This window comes from Equus quagga, chromosome 15 (assembly GCF_021613505.1).
Source record: "Equus quagga isolate Etosha38 chromosome 15, UCLA_HA_Equagga_1.0, whole genome shotgun sequence".
In the NCBI taxonomy this organism is placed as follows: Eukaryota; Metazoa; Chordata; class Mammalia; order Perissodactyla; family Equidae; genus Equus; species Equus quagga.
In genome coordinates this window covers 73,450,270-73,473,279 of record NC_060281.1, presented here as the reverse complement: position 1 = coordinate 73,473,279, position 23,010 = coordinate 73,450,270, and the positions used below count along the sequence as shown (strand labels likewise).

Here is a 23,010-nt window from a genome sequence, read left to right as displayed (position 1 = left end):
AAATGAGGTACTCTGCACTCAACAGGATATTCCAGTTACAGTTTGACTATTGCAGAATATAAATGAGGTTATTACCTCCATTGCTCCTGACACTGGAATTCTACTAAGGCATTTTAAGATTGCATTAGCATTTTTTAAATGGTGTTGGCTCAAATGAAGTATGTGTTTAATTCAAACCTCCTTTACTCCGCTCCCAACACTCCCAGCTTTTTTTTTTAAGATTGGCACCTGAGCTAACAACTGTTGCCAGTCTTCTTTTTTTCTTCTTCTCCCCAAAGCCCCCCAGTACATAGATATATATTCTAGTTGTGAGTGCCTCTGGTTGTGGCATGTGGGACGCCACCTCAGCATGGCCCGATGAGCGGTGCCATGTCCACACCCAGGATCCGAACCAGCGAAACCCTTGGCCGCCGAAGTAGAGCGCGCGAACTTAACCACTCGGCCACGGGGCCAGCCCCCATTCCCAGCTTTTGTCTAGTCAGGTATCCCTTCTTATAGGGTTATCTGGAAAAATTCCCTTTCTTGTGATATGGTCCAAAATAAGGAAGTATCTTTAATGTGCCAGCAATTGTCGAGCAGTTTCACCTTTTTGGGAGCACTCCCTGTATATTATTTCCTTTGATTTTACCAACAGTGTAAAATAGAGGCAGGTGTTACCCTCATCCTATAGCTATGGAAACACAGAGTTGAAGTAAAATGCCTAAGGGGAAACGCTTATTTGCAGAGGCTGAGCTAGAACCCAGTTCCCCTAACTCAGTCGTTTGCAATCTTGGATGCGTATTGCATTCACCTGTGGAGTTAAAAAAACAGCAAGCCTAGGTCTCATCCCTAGACAGCCTGAGTTAATCTGACTGGGGTGGGGCCCACTCGTTAGTAATGTTTAAACGCTCTCAAAGTAATTCTAATGTTCAGCCAGGGTTGAGAACAAGTGCCCTAACTCATATACTGGGAGGGGTCCCCCCATCACACATATTTTCTTTGTCTAATTAAAAGGCTCTTATGTAGAAGAGGAAGAATTATTCTCCATTGCTCCAAAAAGCAGAATTATAATTAGTCCAAGTGAGGGAAGGTTACTCAGATGGACAGTGGGAACCAGATGTACCTCCTAAGAGAATTATTCTTGGAATTTATGTATCTTCTCATCCATTAATTTATCAAACATTTATTTTATTTTTTTGTTTTTATTTTTTTTTTTTTGAGGAAAATTAGCCCTGAGCTAACCTCTGCTGCCAATCCTCCTCTTTTTGCTGAGGAAGACTGGCCCTGAACTAACATCCATGCCTATCTTCCTCCACTTTATATGTGGGATGCCTGCCACAGCATGGCTTGCCAAGTGGTGCCATGTCCGCCCCCAGGATCAGAACTGGCGAACCCTGGGCTGCCGAAGCAAAACGTGCACACTTAACTGCTGTGCCACTGGGCCGGCCCCATATCAAACATTTATGTGCCAGACACTGTGCTGAACTTTGGTGATAAGTATGAATAAGGCATGGTTTCCCCATCTTAGAGCTCACAGCTGAGAGCAGGGACAGACTGTAATAAACAACATTATGGTAGAGTGTGGTATGTGTTACACGTATTGGGAGCTGTATAATTTCCTTCTTTAATTTGTTTTATTTTTCTATTTTAAAATTGTCAACAGTGGTTTTCTTACTAAAATATATTTATACTTAGCGTTTGATGAATATGTCACACTTTGGTAGTCTTTAACTGTGTAATTCAAGCAATAACAGATAAAGTTAGTCTTTGCATAGATACCCTTTTCCTTTACATACTCCTAATAATAAAATTTATGATAGTGTTCAAACCATTTTGAGGAGTTCATTTCTGCATCTTTCTCCAAGTTTTATTCTGTTGACTACTAAGCCATAGGAAGATGATCTGTATTGGTTCTGTCAAGATTTTGTGTTGGTGAAAAAGTGGAAAAATTTTTAGATATGGATTTTGATGGCTTGGATCAACTTCCAAGAATCACTCTATATACTACTTACTACATTTCCTTTATGGACATCATTTTTTTTTTTAAATTGATTTACCTTTTTTCTTTTTTTTTAGAGATTTTATTTTTTCCTTTTTCTCCCCAAATCGCCCCGGTACATAGTTGTATATTCTTCGTTGTGGGTCCTTCTAGTTGTGGCATGTGGGATGCTGCCTCAGCATGGTTTGATGAGCAATGCCATGTCCGTGCCCAGGATTTGAACCAACAAAACACTGGGCCGCCTGCAGTGGAGTGCGTGAACTTAACCACTCAGCCACGGGGCCAGCCCCAACATCATTTGTTAAAAACAAATCATTGGTGCACTTTTCAGCAGATACAATTTTTCTTACAGTTTGTAGCTGACCCTCAGAAAGAGAGAAAGGAAATCAGAGTTTCTCAAATTTGTGGTTGGTGGAACAGAGCTGAGGTTTGAAAGACAGGATTTAGACTGAGTGGTGTGGACATTGAGGCAACATTAGAAGGGAGGTGGAAAAATAGAACCCTGGTCATGAGAAGATGACAAAAGATGAAAACTCAGCAGGGGCCAGGACAAGATGGAACTTTTATGCAAAAAAAAAATTTGAACAGCAATTTCTCAAATGTGGGAGCCCTTACGGTTCTCACAGTCCTGTTCTTAATAGCAATCGTATGAAGATCTGGGAAAAATTCACCATGTGCTGGAGAAAGTTTTCAGGGCTGAGACAAAGCTCATTAATCTGGTAACAAGTTAGAGTTCATTCTTAGTTTCGGCACCAAGCTAGGGGTTAAAACTCATGAATTAAAGTATAAAATTTAATTGTGGTTATCAGTTAAGGTAAAGACCCTTTTTAAAAATAGGAGATCTTGATACTACAAAGCTACAGTAATCAAAACAGCATGGTACTGGTACAGAAACAGGTGCACAGATCAATGGAACAGAATTGAAAGCCCAGAAATAAAACCACACATGTATGCACAGCTAATCTTCGACAAAGGAGCTGAGGGCATACAATGGAGAAAAGAAAGTCTCTTCAACAAATGGTGCTGGGAAAACTGGAAAGCCACATGTGAAAGAATGAAATTGACTATTCTTTTTCACCATTCACCAAAATAAACTCAAAATGGATCAAAGACCTAAAGGTAAGACCTGAAACCATAAGCCTTCTAGAATAAAATATAGGCGGTGCATTCTTTGACATCAGTATTAAAAGGATCTTTTCAGACACCATGTCTTCTCAGACAAGGGAAACAATAGAAAGAATAAACAAATGGGACTTCATCAGACTAAAGAGGTTCTTCGAAGCAAGGGAAGACAGAATTGAAACAAAAAAACAACCCACCAATTGGGAAAAAAAATTTGCAAGTCGTATATCTGACAAAGGGTTAATCTCCATAATATATAAAGAACTGACACAACTACAAAAAGTCAAACAACCCAATCAAAAAATGGGCAGGGGACATGAACAGATATTTCTCCACAGAAGATATATGGATGGCCAATAGGCACATGAAAAGCTGTTCATCATCGCTGATCATCAGGGAAATGCAAATGAAAACTACACTAAGATATCACTTTACACCCATTAGAATGGCAAAAATAGCCAAAACGAAAAGTAACAAATGTTGGAGAGGTTGTGGAGAAAAAGGAACCTTCATACACTGCTGATAGAAATGCCATCTGGTGCAGCCACTGTGGAAAACAGTATGGAGATTTCTCAAAAAATGAAAAATAGAAATGCCATATGACCAAGCTATTCCGCTACTGGGTATCTATCCAAAGAACTTGAAATCAGCAATTCCAGAAGTCTCATGCACCCGTGTTCATTGCAGCATTATTTATAATAGCCAAGACGTGGAAGCAACCTAGGTGCCCATCAACTGATGATTGAATAAAGAAGATATGGTATATATATACAATGGAATACTACTCAGCCATAAAAAAGGATAAAACCGTCCCCTTCACAACAACATGGATGGACCTTGAGGGTATTATGTTAAGTGAAATAAGCCAGATAGAGAAAGACAATCTCTGTATGACTCCACTCGTATGTGGAAGTTAAACATGTGGACAAAGAGAACAGATTAGTGATTATCAGGGGAAAGGGGGGTCGGGGTGGGCACAAAGGGTGAAGTGGTGCACCTACAATATGACTGACAAACAATAATGTACAACTGAAATTTCACGAGGTTGTAAACTATTATAATCTCAATAAAAAGTTAAAAAAAAGGTTAAAATCTTATGTCAAGGGGATAATATATTCTATGTTTATATTCTGTGAGGTATATAAATCACAGAAATACTAATTATTATGTATAATAAAAAACCAAGTCAAAAAAGGAGATATTGAAAGAGAGTTTGAATGAACATGTATTTCCAGGATTGGATAAGGTCATGCAGCTTCAGGGTCTAATTTAATTGACAAGTGATCCACTCTTGATTTCGGCTTTCGTTTTAGAGACATAGTTCCATCCTTCCATTCATGATTCATTTACTTGGTTCACGTGAAAACTTACTGACATTTGAATTGCCTGATATTCTGATATTTGAATTCTGATATTTGAATCTTTGAATTGCCATATAAATTACAAATACCATATTGCCATATGCAATTTAATTTGGCCATGATGTTATCTTCATAAAGTGAAAAATGGTAGGAAAATATGTGGAAGGGTTTTACATTCCACTCTAACATTTGAGAAGGTTTCGGTATTCCATAGCCTTTACTGGAAAGTTTTGTATTTGTGCAAGTCTGGCCAGTTGATCTGCTTTGAAATAATCCAGGTATAAGTTCCTTTTATGCTGACAGGTTCATATAATGAGTTGAATCTGTTAATGTACCATACTCGGGAAGATAGCAGTTCATCTATTTGGAGCTTGAGTGATCCTGAGTTTTAAATATCATTTCTTTTTTGGAGGGTGAAAAGTTTTATTGTTCATTGATAGTTCCCAACATCTGCGGTGGTCTTCCCCATCTCACCACCCAGTGTTCCCTCCTAACCAGGAATATAACCAGCCCTACACTGAGATAAACTGCTGCCAAAGTACAACAGATGCAACTAGTGAATTGATTTACGGAAAGTATTTCCTATGGTACTTTTGATTATTGTCTGTCAGATATGTCCCCCAAATTTTAAATATATCAATTGTCACCATTTGTGTGACTGCCAGTTATTTAAAGATAGTGTTTGCTCGTGAAAAATATCAGCTCTAGTTATGACTGCCTTTTTTTTTTTTGCTGAGGAAGATTGGCCCTGAGCTAACACCTGTTGCCAATCTTCCTCTTTTTGCTTTGAGGAAGATTTTCCCTGAGCTAATATCTGTGCCAGTTTTCCTCTATTTTGTATGTGGGTCACTGCCACAACATGGCCCTGACAAGTGGTGTAGGTCCATGCCTGGGAACCGAACCCAGGCCGCCAAAGTGGAGCATGCTGAACTTAACCACTAGGCCACAGGGCTGACCCCATGACTGCTTTTCTTATATATGAACTATTTAGGTTGTCATCACTCTGTTTCTTTTTTTTTTTTAATTTTTTATTGAGTTAATGATAGGTTACAATCTTGTGAAATTTCAGTTGTATATTATTGTCTGTCAGTCACGTTGTAGGTGCAACCCTTCACCCTTGGTGCCCACCCCCCAACCCCCTTTCCCCTGGTAGCCACTAATCTGTTCTCTTTGTCCACAGGTTTGAATTCCTCATATGAGTAGAGTCATACAGAGATTGTCCTTTTCTATCTGGCTTATTTCACTTAACATAATTCCCTCAAGGTCCATCCATGTTGTTGCAAATGGGATGACTTTGTTCTTTTTTATGGCTGAGTAGTATTCCGTTGTATATATATACCACATCTTCTTTATCCAATCATCTGTTGATGGGCATTTAGGTTGCTTCCACATCTTGGTGATTGTAAATAATGCTGCAATAAACATTGGGGTTCATAGGGCTTTTGGAATTGCTGACTTCAAGCTCTCTGGATAGATACCCAGTAGTAGAATAGCTGTATCGTATGGTAGTTCTATTTTTAATTTTTTGAGGAATCTCCATACTGTTTTCCATAGTGGCTGCACCAGTTTGCATTCCCACCAGCAGTGTGTGAGGGATCCTTTTTCTCCACAAGCTCTCCAACATTTGTTACTATTTGTTTTAGTTACTTTTGTCATTCTAATGGGTGTAAGGTGATATCTTAATGTAGTTTTGATTTGCATTTCCCTGATGATCAGTGATGATGAACAGCTTTTCATGTGTCTATTGGCCATCCGTATATCTCCTTTGGAGAAATGTCTGTTCATGTCTCCTGCCCATTTTTTGATCGGGTTGTTTAATTTTTTGTTGTTGAGTTGTTTGAGTTCTTTATATATTATGGATATTAAGCCTTTGTCGGATGTATTACTTCTAAATATTTTTTCCCAGTTAGTGGGTTGTTTTTTTGTTTCAATCCTGTTTTCCCTTGCCTTGAAGAAGCTCTTTAGTCTGATGAAGTCCCATTTGTTTATTCTTTCTATTGTTTCCCTTGTCTGAGAAGACATGGTGTCTGAAAAGATCCTTTTAACACTGATGTCAAAGAGTGTACTGCCTACATTTTCTTCTAGAAGCCTTATGGTTTCAGGTCTCAGCTTTAGGTCTTGATCCATTTTGAGTTTATTTTTGTGAATGGTGAAAAAGAATGGTCAATTTTCATTCTTTTACATGTGGCTTTCCAGTTTTCCCAGCACCGTTTGTTGAAAAGACTTTCTTTTCTCCATTGTAGGCCCTCAGCTCCTTTGTCAAAGATTAGCTGTGCATAGATGTGTGGTTTTATTTCTGGGCTTTCAGTTCTGTTCCATTGATCTGTGCACCTGTTTTTGTACCAGTACCATGCTGTTTTGATTACTGTAGCTTTGTAGTATGTTTTGAAGTCGGGGATTGTGATGCCTCTAGCTGTGTTCTTTTTTCTCAGAATTGCTTTAGCAATTCGAGGTCTTTTGTTGCCCCATATGAATTTTAGGATTCTTTGTTCTATTTCTGTAAAGAATGTCTTGGGATTCTGATTGGGCTGGCGTTGAATCTGTAGATTGCTTTAGGTAGAATGGACATTTTAACTATGTTTATTCTTCCAATCCATGTACATGGAATGTCTTTCCATCTCTTTATGTTGTCATCCATTTCTTTCAGAAAAGCCTTGTAATTTTCATTGTATAGGTCTTTCACTTCCTTAGTTAAATTCACCCCAAGGTATTTTATTCTTTTTGTTGCGATTGTGAATGGTATTGTGTTCTTGAGTTCTTTTTCTGTTAGTTCGTTATTAGAGTATAGAAATGCTACTGATTTATGTAAATTGATTTTATGCCCTGCAACTTTGCTGTAGTTGTTGATTACTTCTAAAAGTTTTCCAATGGATTCTTTGGGGTTTTCTATATATAAGATCATGTCGTCTGCAAACAGCGAGAGTTTCACTTCTTCCCCCCCATTAGGATTCCTTTTATTAGTTTTTCTTGACTGATTGCTCTGGCCAGGACCTCCAGAACTATGTTAAATAAGAATGGTGATAGAGGCATCCTTGTCTCATTCCTGTTTTCATGGGGATGGAGCTCAGTTTTTGCCCATTGACAATGATGTTGGCTGTGGGGTTGTCATATATGGCCTTTATTATGTTGAGGTAGTTCCCTTCTATCCCCATTTTGTTCAGAGTTTTTATCATAAATGGCTGTTGGATCTTGTCAAATGCTTTCTCTGCATCTATTCAGATGATCATGTGGTTTTTATTCCTCAGTTTGTTGATGTGGTGTATCACGTTGATTGATTTGCAGATGTTGAACCATCCCTGTGTCCCTGGTATGAATCCCACTTGATCATGATGTATGATCCTTTTGATGAATTGCTGTATTCTGGTTGCCAAAATTTTGTTGAGAATTTTTGCATCTGTGTTCATTAGCAGTATTGGCCTGTAGTTCTCCTTTTTTGTGCTGTCCTTGTCAGGTTTTGGTATCAGCGTGATGTTGGCCTCGTAGAATGTGTTAGGAAGTGTTCCATCCTCCCTAGTTTTTTGGAATAGCTTGAAAAGGATAGGTATTAAATCCTCTCTGAAAGTTTGGTAGAATTCCCCAGGAAAGCCATCTGGTCCTGGGGTTTTATTCTTTGGGATGCTTTTGATGGCTGTTTCAATCTCTTTCCTTGTGATTGGTCTGTTCAAATTGTCTGCTTCTTCTTGAGTGAGCTTTGGGAGATTGTAGGAGTCCAAGAATTTATGCATTTCCTCTAGGTTATCTATTTTACTGGCATATAGTTTTTCGTAGTATTCTCTTATAATCCGTTGTATTTCTGCGGAGTCGGTTGTTATTTCTCCTCTTTCATTTCTGATTTTGTTTATTTGAGCTTTCTATCTTTTTTTCTTTGTAAGTCTGTCTAGGGGTTTCTCAATTTTATTTATCTTCTCAAAGAACCAGCTCTTTGTTTCATTCATCCTTTCTACTGCCTTTTTTGTTTCAATAGCATTTATTTCTGCTCTGATTTTTATTATTACTCTCCTTCTGCTGACTTTGGCTTTGTTTGTTCTTCTTTCTCTAATTCAGTTAGGTGTAGTTTAAGATTGCTGATTTGGGATTTTACTTGTTTGTTAAGATGTGCCTGAATTGCGATGAATTTTCCTCTTAATACAGCTTTTGCTGCATCCCATGTGAGTTAGTATGGCATGTTATCATTTTCCTTTGCCTCCAGGTATTTTTTGATTTCTTCCTTAATTTCTTCAATGATCCACTGCTTGTTCAATAGCGTATTGTTTAGTCTCCACATCCTTGTGCCTTTCTCAGCTTTTTTCTTGTAATTAGCTTTACAGCATTATGATCGGAGAAGATGCTTGTTATTATTTCAATTTTTTTAAATTTGTAGAGGCTTGCCTTGTTTCCCAACATATGATCTATCCTTGAGAATGTTCCATGCGCGCTTGAGAAGAATGTGTATTCTGCTGTTTTTGGATGAAGTGTTCCATATATGTCTATAAAGTCCAACTGTTTTAGCTTTTCGTTTAGCTCCACTGTTTCTTTGTTGATTTTCTGTCTGGATGATGTGTCCATTGATGTGAGTGGGGTGTTGAGGTCCCCTACTATTATTGTGTTATTTTTGATATCTTCTTTTAGGTTTTTTAATAGTTGCTTTATGAACTTTGGTGCTCCTTGTTGGGTGCATAGATATTTATAAGCGTTATTTCTTCTTGATGAAGTGTCCCTTTGATCATTATATATTGTCCCTCTGTCTCTTTACCTGCCTTATCTTGAAGTCTGTTTTGTCTGATATAAGTATTGCGACACCTGCTTTCTTGTTTGCTATTAGCTTGGAGTATTGTCTTCCACCCCTTCACTCTGAGCGTATGTTTGTCCTTGGAGGTGAGATGTGTTTCCTGGAGGCAACAACTCTGTTTCTTTTTTTAATAGAGAAAAAAACTCATGTTTCTATTACCACAGATACTAATGACATTTCAAAATTGAATAAGCATGTTTTACATAGTCCTAATTAAAGGGCATATACAGTTTTTTTGTTGTTGTTCTTGAGGAAGATTAGCCCTGAGCTAACTACTGCCAATCCTCTTCTTTTTGCTGAGGAAGACTGGCCCTGAGCTGACATCCATGCCCATCTTCGTCTGCTTTATATGTGGGACGCCTACCACAGCATGGCTTTTGCCAAGTGGTGCCATGTCCACACCTGGGATCCGAACCGGCGAACCCTGGCCCACGAGAAGCGGAACGTGCACACTTAACTGCTCTGCCACCATGCCAGCCCCACAGTTTTTATACTACTTTTTATTGTGTGGTTTTAATTACTTTTCTAGTGATTGCATAATATTCCATTGTGATATAGTTTAATTGAACACTTCTCTATTGAACATTGAGATTGCTTCTACTTTTTCTGCTATGATAAATAGGACTGCAGTGAACATCTCTGTGCATTTCTTATTTCTGGAATATTTCTTTAGGATAAATTCTTAGAAATGGGGTTACTTTCTATTTTTTTCAGAAGTATGCTCTAATATATCTTTTAGCTTCTTTCTTGATTGTTTTAGAGAATTATTTCTCTGCTATTCTGAGCAGCAAAGTAGATGGAAATTGATATTTACATTTAGGGAAATACAGTACTTCCTACTGTAAACTTGATTTTTCTGCTAATTATTAGTCTAGTTAATTTCCTTATATGTATCTATCCTACTTCAAAAGCCTCTATATGCTTATTCTTACTGCCATATTTATGTGAAATGCATGTTGACATTTCATGTTTCACGTCATAGCTGGCAAGTGTGTGTTCTGCATTTTCACAGATGGGAAATGGAAAGAAATTGGCTAAAATGATATGATCCTCTGTAACTGTTCTTATTTCAGATAGTGGAGTCTTGTTCAAAGCCAGATTTGGCTGGCAAAGAATATTTTGCCTATGTTATGTTAGCTTTCCAGAATGATTGTTGTTGTTTTAGCTTAAAAACACATATGTATGATAAGAATTAAGGCTACGAGTTGCTTTAAAAGTCACTCCCTTGATTGGGGTGAGTTTGGCTTTATCAATAAAGTACAGTTAATGACCCTTCCTTCTGATTAAGGGTGACAGGGATCTACCCTGTTCCTTAAATAGCTTTTCTCCTTTTTAAAGAAAAAAAATTAATTTTATAATGACATTTTGGTCTTTTATCTTCTTGGTCAAGAGCAGTTACTGAGAACAGTGGTTTTATATGAGGATCTGAGATGAATCATTTAATATTTATAAGTACCAGAATAGATCCTCCATAGCTGACTTACTAAAACCCAAAGATATGATGTCTTTATGAAATGATTTTAGGCCATGACCTTCAAACTTTCAAATTCTAAAAAACAGCAGCATGGCAGACAGTTCTTAGGTTTCATAAGGGGCCATTGAAATGGATAATGCTGAGTAGTCTAATGGATTTCTGAAAGCATAATGTGCTTTAGATATCGATAAATCAATAAACATAGTCACTTAAGTGTGTATATTATATAATATGTAGTTAATTATATTATAACTCAAATCCTTTTAAAATATTTGTCTTTCAAGTAGAATGCTAAAAATACAACTGAAGCGCTTGTAAAAATAGAATCATCAGAGGGGCTGGCCTTGTGGCATAGTGGTTAAGTTTGTGTGCTCCGCTTTGGCGGCTTGGGATTTGCAGTTTCGGATCCTGGACGCAGACCTAGCACTGCTAGTCAAGCCATGCTGTGGCGGCCTCCCACATATAAAATAGGGGAAGACTGGCACAGATGTCAGCTCAGCAACAATCTTCCTCAAGTGAAAAGAGGAGGATTGGCAACGGATGTTAGCTCAGGGCCAATCTTTCTCACACACAAAAAAAGAATCATCGGAAAAAATGCAGAAATAGGTGTTTTTTTCCCCAGCCAATCTTAATATTTGGAATTAGCTACAGATTCTGTTATGCACATCATTTTATGAATGAGGAAATATCATATTTCAAAATCACTTTTGTTTGAGATTGATAATAAAAATAAATAGTTGGGTTTAGTGTTACTGAGTTGATCTTTGATTCTTGAGTCCAATAAAAGCCTGTGTTGAATTTTTTAGTAGTTGCTTCGTATAGCATAGGTAGCTGATCACTGTGCCATAAGGAAAAATGTATATATGTATTTTATATCAGAGAATTGTATTGGCTGGAAATCACAAAGTCAGTATTGGAAAGCTTTTAAGAATGCGACAGAATTTCTTGTTTAGATGTTCATAATTGAGAAGATGATCAAATTTAAAATTTTGTGATTTTTTTTCACAACATTAAAAAATATCTCAATAATCTTTGGTTGTTGATCATAATGTTGGAGGCTGGTTACTGATTTTTGGGGGGAGATCCTATAAAGAAAAAAGCCATCTAGCTTCCTTGGGTATGATTACAGTTTCAGGGTAGATGATTGCCCTTGAAATGTGGTCATTTTTTGAGGAACTTGAGTTACTTTATCTGCTGCCATGTGAAAATTAATCAAAAGGGTAATTTGTGTTTGCTGAATCTAGACAAAAAGGTAGGAAAATACAGTTTTATACAACTTGATGGTGAAGGACATTTAAAGAATCATTATTTGTTCAATCCTGTTGTATTAAAAACTAAGTAAAAATATCCCTACTTCTTATTTTGAATAATGTGACTTGCAGTATGGCTTTACCCAGTGATACCTAGTTGAATACAACTGTAGCCTGTTGGAATTTTTTTCCCTTTTATTTTAAAATTATCATACAGTAAAATCGACCTTATTTTGGGTGTACAGTTCTGAATTTTAACACACGTGTAGATTCATGTAACCATCACCACAGTCAGGATATGGAAGTTTCTTTGCCCTCCAAACTCCCTCAAACTGTCTTTATGTAGTCACACCCTCCCTGTACCCCCAACCTCTGGCAACCACTGATCTCTTCTCCATCACTATAGTTTTATTTTTTGCCAGAAAGTTATGTAAATGGAATCATACAGATGCAGTCTTTTGAAATTGACTTCTTTCACTCAACAAAATGCCATTGGGATTTATTGAACTTGTGTGTATCAATAGTTTGTTTCTTTTTATTGCTAAGTTGTTGGTTGAAATTTTATGGCATTCAGATGTTATTTCTGATCTGACAGGCTGGCACTGAGTTTGAATTGGTTACCTTTTTTTTTTTAACTATGAACATTTTTTTAAATCAGTTAAATGAGATACATGTGTAGTTATTATTTTTTTTTCATGAGGAAGATTATCCCTGAGATAACTACTGCCAATCCTCCTCTTTTTGCGGAGGAAGACTGGCCCTGAGCAAACATCCGTGCCCGTCTTCCTCTACTTTCTATGTGGGACGCCTACCACAGCATGGCTTTTGCCAAGCGGTGCTTTGCCCACACCTGGGATCCGAACTGGCGAACCCAGGCCACCGAGAAGCAGAACGTGCGCGCTTAACCGCTGCGCCACCGGGCAGGCCCCTGTAGTTAATTTTTTTTTTTTTTTGAGGAAGATTAGCCCTGAGCTAACTACTGCCAGTCCTCCTCTTTTTGCTGAGGAAGCCTGGCCCTGAGCTAACATCCGTGCCCGTCTTCCTCTAGTTTATACGTGGGACGCCTACCACAGCATGGCTGCCAAGCGGTGCCATGTCCGCACCCAGGATCCGAACCAGCGAACCCCGGGCCGCCGAGAAGCGGAACGTGCGAACTTAACCGCTGCGCCACCGGGCCGGCCCCCCTGTAGTTAATTTTTTGAATTGGGATTTGTTGTTTTCAAACTGAACATTTTTTCAGTTGAGTTCAGCGACTTACATAATAGCTAGGCCAGACAGTTATAGTGTTTACATTACTCTGGAAGTTCTTGTCGTTTTATTGGACTGACAGTTTAAGGGCAAAATTTGAGGTAAAAGAAAGTATTTTGCGGGTTTGTGAGAGAAGTAAAGTGAACTGTGACCTTTTTAAATGTCAGTGCCAACAACTTGCCAGAATTTTCTTTGCTTGTATTCCAAGCCTCTTCCCACCCTCACTTTCTGGTGTACTGAGAACAGACACCTCTGGCACCTGATAATGTCTTTTAATGTGCTTGCCCCTAGAGTGTCCTGCTTTGTTTGTTGGTAACGACAGTCTGTTCATTTTAACCTAGGCAAATTTACATACATAAACTCTTTGCATCTAAGTTTAGTTTGGTTCTTGAGAGCTGGTTCCTTTCTTAGTTGGTTGAGGATTTCATGGGTTTATTATTTGTCCAGCTGCTGAAAATCTAGAGGAAGCCTCCTGATAGTGGTGCTTCCTGTATCAGTGTGAGCTGGATACATCTGTACCATGTCACCATTTGAAATAATGGATTCACAGTAGTAAGATTAGAGTGTTATTCAAAATCAAAGAACAATGAACAATCATTTAATAGTAGGGATATTAGGTTTTGTTTTGTTTTTAAAGATTTTATTTTTCCTTTTTCTCCCAAAGCCCCCTGGTACGTAGTTGTGTATTTTTAGTTGTGGGTCCTTCTAGCTGTGGCATGTGGGATGCTGTCTCAGCGTGGCCTGACGAGTGGTGTCATGTCCACGCCCAGGATCCGAACCGGTGAAACCCTGGGCTGCCGAGGCGGAGTGCGTCAACTTAACCACTCGGCCATGGGGCTGGCCCTGGGATATTAGGTTTTGAGGATAAAATTTTGTTCAGTTTTCACTGATAATCCACGTGGTAATAGAGATATTTATAACTCAAGAGCATTTAATAAAAATTTATACCTCAATTTTCTACGTTACTGGAATTAATTTCTGACTTCCACACTTAACTGTTTTCTTTTATGATTTGGGTTCTTTCAATTAGGTCTCTAATTCCAATTTTATTAGGAGCATTAGCAGAATTGCCAGGAAAAAAGTCTCCATCAGCAAATACCTGACTTTACGGCACATTTTTTTTTTCCTGCTTTTTCTCCCCAAATCCCCCCAGTACATAGTTGTATATTTTAGTTGTGGGTCCTTCTAGTTGTGGTATGTGGGATGCCGCCTCAGCCTGACCTCATGAGTGGTGCCATGTGCTCGCCCAGGATCCGAACCGGCAAAAGCCTGGGCTGCTGAAGTGGAACGCGGGAACTTAACCACTCGGCCATGGGGCCGGCCCCACAGTACTTGTTTTCATATTTGGTCACAATTAAAATAACTTTTGATGTGGACCATTTTTAGATACAATTGGATATATTTGCTTCCATCCATGAAAGCAATGGTGAAAACAATACCTACCAACCGCTTCTTTATTCTTATTTTAGATTTTAACATTTGAGACCAAGAACCCGACGGAATTAGCAGAACGTTTGCGGTCTGTTTGTGGGAATCAGAGCAACGCCTATGCCCGCCTGCTAGAGTACCGCCTGAATGCCTTGCGAGGACTGTGGAACGCCCAGCGCCAGCTGGCCTTGGAAGAACAGCATGAGAGGGAGAGTTCGGGTGATGAAGAAACTTTGGCTCTGCTCAAACGCCAGGGCTTGTTGCAGCAACCTGAGCAAGCGCCCTTCACATCCCGGATGGGGCTGCTGCTGGTCTTCCCCCTTATTCAGTCCCAGAGTAGAACAGACCCCTCTCTCTGTAACATAACTGCTGAGGTGCTATTGAACTGCCTTCGCGACTGCCAGCCTTTGAGCTTGACCAAGGAGCCTGCTGACTGTCTCAATGGGATTGAAACTTTGCTGTGCTCCTGGCTAGAGGAGACTTCTGACACGGGCCGACACATCCCACACAAGCAAAAAGAAAATGCTGCTGCTGCCTTGGTGGCTTTGGCATGTGCCAGGTAAGGAAAATCAAATGTGCCACTTGGTGACCTTGTGATTGCTGCTGCCTGGGCTGGGTGAGTGAATACGAGGGCAAGCATATCTTATGGAAGTCTTAACATTCAGAAGTCCTTCTTTGTTTTCAGTATTGAATTTCACAGCCTTGACAGTGCGTGAGATGCTTTCACCAAAACTTGGCACCAGGAGCCTGAACTGGAACCCAAGTTCAAGTTTTTGCTTTCTGCTATACCGTGATAACAGCCTAAACAGCTTGAAATGGAGAGTCAACCCTTGCCATTATCTACTCGCCTCTTAGATGGATTAGTGTTCTACATCAGGGAGTTAGTTAGTGGAGGATGTAATATCTGTATTTCTCCTGGAAGGATGATCAAAAAATTTATAGAGCTTTTAACTTTTTTCATATGTGTCTATAAGGAGTGTATCAGCAAGTTAATGGGTTCTTACTTACCTGGACTCAGTCACACAGACTTGGTCACAAATTATACTTCTGGACCCTGATGCATGCCTCCATTAATTTAATTGAAGGATCTCTCTGTATATATCAAAATTTAATAGTGTGCTGTCCTTCACTGATGTTATTGATTCACTCTCAGTAGGAAATGTGCTTAGAGTTACTTTCCTGTTTGTTTGAGGAAGATTAGCCCAGAGCTAACACCTGTCACCAATCTTCCTCTTTTTTTTGCTGAGGAAGACTGGCCCTGAGCTAACATCCGTGCCCATCTTCCTCTACTTTCTATGTGGGACGCCTGCCACAGCATGGCTTGCTAAGCGGTGCCATGTCCACACCCGGGATCCAAACCGGTGAACCCCGGGCCGCCGAAGTGGAACATGCAAACTTAACCACTGCGCCACCAGGCCAGCCCCTGGAGTTAGTTTTCCAGGAGAGGATTTCTGCATCCTCCTGCCCAGTAACCTGCCGGATGACTGGCACATATTTTTGAGAAACAAGTTTACTACCCTTGCTTTTGTGTAAGCTCCTTGTCTAGAGACCAGTTAGGATCATGGTCTGACGGATTAGTGACAGATTAGTGACCTCTCCCTTCAGAATTTTTTCTTTGATTGTGTTCTTCCTTTTTTTAACAAAGCATAAGTGGAAAAATTCTTCTTGGAGGATTTTGAATTTCTTAGCTAATAAAAGCTTCTTTTCCTATTTTGATTTCAGATTTGACCTTCAAATGATTGAATTTCAGCCTGTTTTTAAGACAAAATGGCACCAGTGTTTATTGTCAATTTCTTTACCCTCAGCAAACTGTCATAGCCTAGTTTTAGATCCCTGAAGACTGTAGTTGATAGTGGAAATCCTGACATGAGCTTAATTCTGGAGACGTTATTGGGTGGTACTGAAATAAGTTTCCCTGTAGAGGCTTTGTTTTGGGTTTATTTATTTTTTTGCATAGGCAGAAGATAATTTTGAGCCCTAAACAGTTTTGTTATTAATGCAAAATTTTGAGAAAGTTTGCTTTTAGATTGGACTATCTTTTAACAGATTTAGGATGTTCAGAATAATCATCAACTCTTTAGTTTAAAACGTTTTAAGTTATTGAACATAGGATCATAAAACTCACTTTTTTATTATGCGCCCAAATTCAGTGTGAGCCACACATGGTTATTGATACTGTTTCATGTTCTTGAGATTCCAAATTCCGTTCAGCAGAAATGTTGGGGTGAATATTTTATTTTCTTCTTCTTGAGTGTTTTCTTTTAGATGGTTCCTATATTCTATTGCTGATATTATCACCTTGTTCTGAACTGTATTTACCTCAGAAGTCACATGCTTTTCAGTGTTACATCATCCCCTTTAATGAAGTTATTAGAGGCATACATTGAAACTTTTGAGATTGATGCTCTCAAAGACAAAGCAACTTTTCCAAAAAATTATGAAGATGTTCATTCATTCAATCACCTAGCATTTACCAAACATCCCTGATGTGCCAGGAGCCTTGCTAGGTCTTAGGGATGTAGTGATTCCTGGTCTCTAACCTTGCAGGTGAATGGACTCAGGGTGATTCATTTTGCAAATAATTATTGCCCAGTTACCATGTGCAAAGTGTTCTTCCAGGCGGTGGGGATGCAGCAGTGAGCACGGCAGATGGTCCCTAAAATTGCAGAGTTTACAAGAGAGTGAGAGAGTCAGACAACTAGCAGCAAATACACGTCTAAGATAATTTCCGAGAGATGTGTTCACTATAAGAAGACAAACTAGGGTGTTTTGATAGGGAATGACGAAGTGGAGGTGGGGGACAGCGTTAGCTAGAGATCCCAGGGAAGGCCTTACTGAAGAGGGGACCTTTGAACTGAGGCCTGGATGATGAGAAAGAGCCAGCTATGCCAAAAAGAGTTCTAGGCAAGAGGAGCAGCAAGTGGCACAGCTCCGATGCTCTGTGTGTGCTCGGGCCAGCTGAGGAACAGCAGAGTGGGCAGGGTGGCTGGATTGCGGTGGTAGGAGAAGAGGGGCAGGAGGTGAGGTTGGCAGGGCCCGGATCATGTAGGGGCTTAGGAGTCATGGAAGGAGTTTAAGTTTTACTCTTAAACTCTGATTGTGTCTGGCAGGTAATAATACCTAGTAGTTGACTTAGTTTTAGACTGTGCAGTGTGCTTTGGCTCCTTTATTTTACCCTCACTGTTCTCCAGGGAGGTATCCCTGTTGGACAGATGAAGAAGCAAAAATCGTAGGCGTTCGATGACAAGACTGAGATGGTGCAGCTGGTGAGGGGCAGAGCCAGGTTTCAGAGCCCGTGCATTCTGGCTCCCAACTTGTGCTTTTATACCCTGTCTGCTGCCTCCTTGCCTTATACTGTTCTTTGGTTTTGATTCTTTGAACAACAGAGATAATGAAAGGGGCACTTAAGAGGAGGACTCCAGCTCTGCCTGGTCCAGCATTAGGTATTCCATTTCTTTTGGGGTTTAGGCATATGATACCTGGCAGTCAAAGCCTTGGCTAAGAGAATAAAGCAGTGATCTGAAGTCAGTCCATCTGATACAGGCGATCATTTGGTTCAGGAAATGTTCTTATGGTGATTTGTACTTGGGATCTGGCCAGGTAAGTCTGGTGCCTTTTAAAAGTACCTTCTTTTAGTTCCTGCTGACTATATTACAGACTTCTCAGAGCCTCAAGTCTTGGGAACCAAAAGCAAATGGGGCACTGGTGAGCTCTGCCAGTATTACAGTTGCATACTTCACAGTAGGAGAAGCAGAAGGAACACCTCTCAGCATAAAGTATTAATTATTTGAATGTATTCCTTTCCGTCATATTTAATGTGATGGGGTTCGGTGAGATGTTACGTAAAATGAATGAACCTAACAAAGATATTAAAAAATTAAGCCTGGAAATACTTGTTAGACTTTTAATATAACCTCTTCCTGTGAAATCTCTCCCTAGCCTAGAGAATGACTTGATTGGATACAAGCACAATAGCCACGTGTTTTGTGCTTGAGCTTTATGATTTGAACTTTTGTGTTAAGGGAAAATTATTTACCTTTCCAAATGCAAGAAGAACATCATAGTTGGCCTGCTGCTACTCACAGAGTACGTTTTTATGTGAGCCAGTGGTAATAGGTGAGAATCAAGTACATTTTGTACAACACATCTTCTGATTGGCAGAAGCAGATAGACACATTTTGGAATCTTCCCATGTGGTTAAATAAAATCAGCATTAACAACCTTATTATTTGACTTTTCAACTTTGATGATTTTCTGTTCCCCCTTTTATTTTTAGGGGATCATTGAAAACTTTTGTCCATACAGTCCATCTATTACAGAAACAGACTGATCTCGGGTCCCTGCCTGTAGCCGATGTACTGTATAGGTAAGTCGCCACTGCGGATCCTTACCCTCCTTCTCCACAAGGGAGATTTGTGCGAAAGCCTCTCTTATCAAGTAGATTTCTAAACTCTTATCAATTAATGATTCATATTTTTAAATAAATATATTATCATTCATTTTCTTAAGTAGGAATTTTGTATGTCTCATTATTTGAAAGTGTTCCTAGAGCATGTATTTTTCACTTTTTATTTTTTTCAGTTTTTAAAAATGTGATAGCTTGTAATGAATTCTTATTGTAGATTTTGGGATGATGATATGTTAAGGTATAGAGAGGAAAGTGAAAATCATTCATAAACTCATTACCCAAAGATAACTACTACTAATATTTTGGTATATGTGCTTCTCAATTGATACCCCCCTAACACCTGCATATATAAAATATATACATTTTACACACAGTTGTAATTTTATTATAACATTTCTATAAGCACTGCTTTGTAATTTTTTAATTTGAAAGTATATTGAAATATCTTTGCAGATGTATAATATTTGTGTGAAACTATTGTAGTTTTCTGCCCTTTGAGATGGTGGGTAGACTTTCATTTCCTTGCTGAAAGGGTTAGTCTCAGTGTCTCTGTGATTCTCCATCTCTCCTTTTAGGCTATTGCTTTTGGAAGGGGGGCCTGGATCCCCCTCCTGTTTGCTTGGTGGCAAACACATAGTATCATGGGGGTATGAAGACATGTTGCCTGCACCAGATAGCAACACTGGCTCCAGTTCTGAAAATAAAGGTAATCTAATGGTTTTGGTTTTGTGATTGAAATTAAGATGTAAAAAGAATGGTTTTAGATCATTGTGGCAAACGATTTAGATATAACTCTGGGTTCCTTTTAATTAAGAGCTCAAAGTTCCTATACAGTGTGCTCATTGTCTACTTTATCAGTAAAAGTATAAAAGCTGATACTCAGTGAGGTAAGAAAATGGATAGGTTTTACTCTCGCAAGGAAAAGGTTTCATCCCTACACTCCTGCCAAGGAGGCGTGAATTACGGAAATCGGTTCATGGGCCTTTGGGCATGGGGGCCTTAAGTTGGATTTTTATGTCCACGAATAGAGTATCATGTCTTGCTGCCTGATACTGTTTCTTCTGGACTTTATTGTGTGTGTTGATGAACCCTCCTGTCCTAAAAGCAAAAAAATGAGATTATTCAAGGGAGCATAATTTGAATTGTTAAGTATCTCCTTTAAACAAAGTGGGCCAGATTAAATGTTTTTACACGGTTTTCACAAGTATTATATACCAGTTTATTCTCTGATCTCAGCGCAAATAGCAGAAGCTCTCTTAATTGACCTCCACTTAACTGACTTGCCAGATGAATTAGGCCTCTCTGGTCACTTGGTAGATGTACTGACTGGTACTGTGGCACACCAAACCCATGGGGCCAGTAGGCTCTTCTTGGCGGTCTGTGCACTGCTGCTCCCGCCTGTGGAGGTACAGCCTTGCCAAGAGTCCACTGTGCTCCCAGACCTGTTTGTTATTGTAATTGGTGCTTGTTCTTGTGATTATATCATTAAATATTACGTAGCCGATGAAATAGGAATTTTAAAAACCCCAGGAAATGGTTTCCATAAAATAATTGAATGTTTTACAAAGACTCAACAAAGTGAATCTCTAAAAATTTGGTGTGAAGTAGGTGTGAGATTCAGAGCCTATTCTGCCCACCCTTTCATTTCATACCCTTGATCGGGGGGCAACCTTCCTGGGCAGCCGTGAGGGCGTGGGGCACTGTCTAGGCCACAGGCCACCCTTGCAGCTCTCGTCCCAGGGCCCATGCCTTCTCCTAGTCTTCTCACTGTTTCTTCTAGATTGTCATGTGAGAGTGGTCAGAGGACTGGGGAAGACTTTTAAATATGATTTATCACCTTTACTGCCTCAACTAGAGTCAGCAGGAGAAGCCCAAAGTCTGCAGTACCCTAGAAGTTCTGAAACATCATGGGCTGAGACTTACACCTTCACACGAAACCAAAGCTCCTTTCATGCTTCTCTCCCTTCGCTCCTTTTAGTATCTCCCTTGGAGTGGTTTCTTGCTGAGGATGATGGTGTTAAGCTGATGTGTTTGCTTTTCACCCTTTTGAACCTTTGGTTTTGCTTCTAGCTACAGGATGTTTTTCTTATAATAATTTTTTTAAAAATCGTAACTTTTAATTTGGAAACATTCAACATATACAGAAGTTGAGAGAATACTGTAATAAACCCTGTATGCTCGTCACTCAGTTCCACAGGTATCAGCTCTGGGCTAGTCCTGTTTATTGTTTAGTCTGTCCCTTCACTGCCGCTCCCCATCAGACCCATACTCAAAAGGCCTTGGGCCTTAATCTAAAGGGTTTGAATAAATGTATGTTTATAAGTTTTAATTTAAAATATTTAAGGCATGAAATTAATATTTTAGAAATGGTTACCAACGTTAATTGATTGTTTTTTGAGGAACTGGTCCCAGTTGTCTCGGATTAGTAGACTGAATTTTTAAGATAACAGCATACTCGGTACTAATTTGAGTGCTGTGACATTGGGTTTCTTCCAACTAGGAGGACAAGTAGTAGGCACACTTCATTTACATATAGTGAATAGAATGATTATGGAAATAAACACTGAAAGTTTTATCCATAAGCTCTCTTTTTAAGCAAGTTCTTTAGAATATAATTTAGTAAACTATTTACTATAATAGAGAGAGATACTGTTTATTTTAGCTTGGGGAAGATATAGCTAAGGGGAAACATAGTTGCTGTTTTCAAATAGAAGAGAGATTATACTTTTATGCTGTTTGGCTCCAGAAACTAAAATTAGGATCTCTGGGTGGAAAATCCACAGAAGCAGATTTTCATTCAATGCAAATCATTAGTATATCAACATAATATTATTTGCTGCTCATGGAGCACTGGCTTTGTACCAGAGAACAGTATGAGTGTATTACCTGTGTCATCTCATTTAACCATCACAGTGCCTCTGGCAGTACTTATTATTATCCCCATCTTACAAACGAAGAGTCTGAAGTTCATAGAGGGCCAGCGTCACCTAGTAAGTGCCCCAGGTTCTTGAAAGCTCATAGCTTTCTTACTACAAAATCATTAGTTGAAAATACTGTACTCCTAGTCATTTTAGATTAGAAGAAGGGATGTGTAAACTTGACTCAGTATTTTTGCTGTTCAAAAAATGAAAGAAAAAAGCATTTGGCTGGCTGAACCAGGTCCTCCTGCTGCTAACTATCTGCGCTCTTTCCCTGATCTTCGTCCTGATGCCACGTGGATTGGGGGCTTCAGGCCATCTTTCCTGGAAGTCACATTGATGCACTCATTTTCGTAGTGGGAGATTATCTTGCACTCAGCCTCCTAGTGGCTGTTTCATTAGAGAAAGCACGTTTCTCATTTCATTAGAAAAAGCCTGTGTGCGATTTACCTATGAAAAACGGTTTCAGATGCTGACTTGGGGCGCTGTCTCACTGCGGACGGCCTGTACCTCTATACTACTAACTCAGTCGGAAGAGGCCTAAGCAAGCTGGGGTCTGGACTACATGGCACTCTCAGGTCAGTTGCGTGCCGCTTGCTGAATGATTGGGCTGGAGCATTTTCCTCCTGACATTAATAGCTGCGAGGAAGACCCCTGGGGGGTGCATGCTGACTCCCCAGAGACTGACTAGTGACTTAATAAGTCTGAACAAATTCACATGATTGTGCTCTTACTGCCACTTTCCTGCTCTCACTGTGTTAACACATTTCAGTTTTGTTTTGACTCTGAAGAGTTTGGTAGCCTAAGGTCATTGTTTCCAGCGAGAAATTCCTTATGACCATGATTTCTCTAGCAATGCCATTGACTTCTCCATCTTGATAAATGGACATTTTTCTAGCTCTGTCTTTTCGTACTTGAATTGACATTGGATTGGCAGTGATTTTCACCTGGGATGTAGGATCTATGAATTGTTGCCAAAAGAAACCACATTTTGAGATCCCTATATGTATTTAATTAGATCTTTTCCTCAACTTTGTCTCCTCTCTTATTCGTTG

General features: G+C 39.4%; 1 protein-coding gene across 5 annotated transcripts in view; it reads left to right on the top strand.

Moving 5' to 3' along the window:
• The window catches only part of HECTD4 (HECT domain E3 ubiquitin protein ligase 4), a 183,327-nt gene that overhangs the window by 35,856 nt on the left and 124,461 nt on the right, over positions 1–23,010 (top strand). For all 5 annotated transcript variants that reach the window (XM_046641289.1, XM_046641287.1, XM_046641288.1 and 2 more), the window contains exons 2-5: positions 14,671–15,188; positions 18,906–18,995; positions 19,613–19,743; positions 22,425–22,533. In XM_046641289.1, coding sequence (XP_046497245.1) covers positions 14,671–15,188; positions 18,906–18,995; positions 19,613–19,743; positions 22,425–22,533 — 848 coding nt within the window. The remainder of the gene's footprint in view (positions 1–14,670; positions 15,189–18,905; positions 18,996–19,612; positions 19,744–22,424; positions 22,534–23,010) is intronic.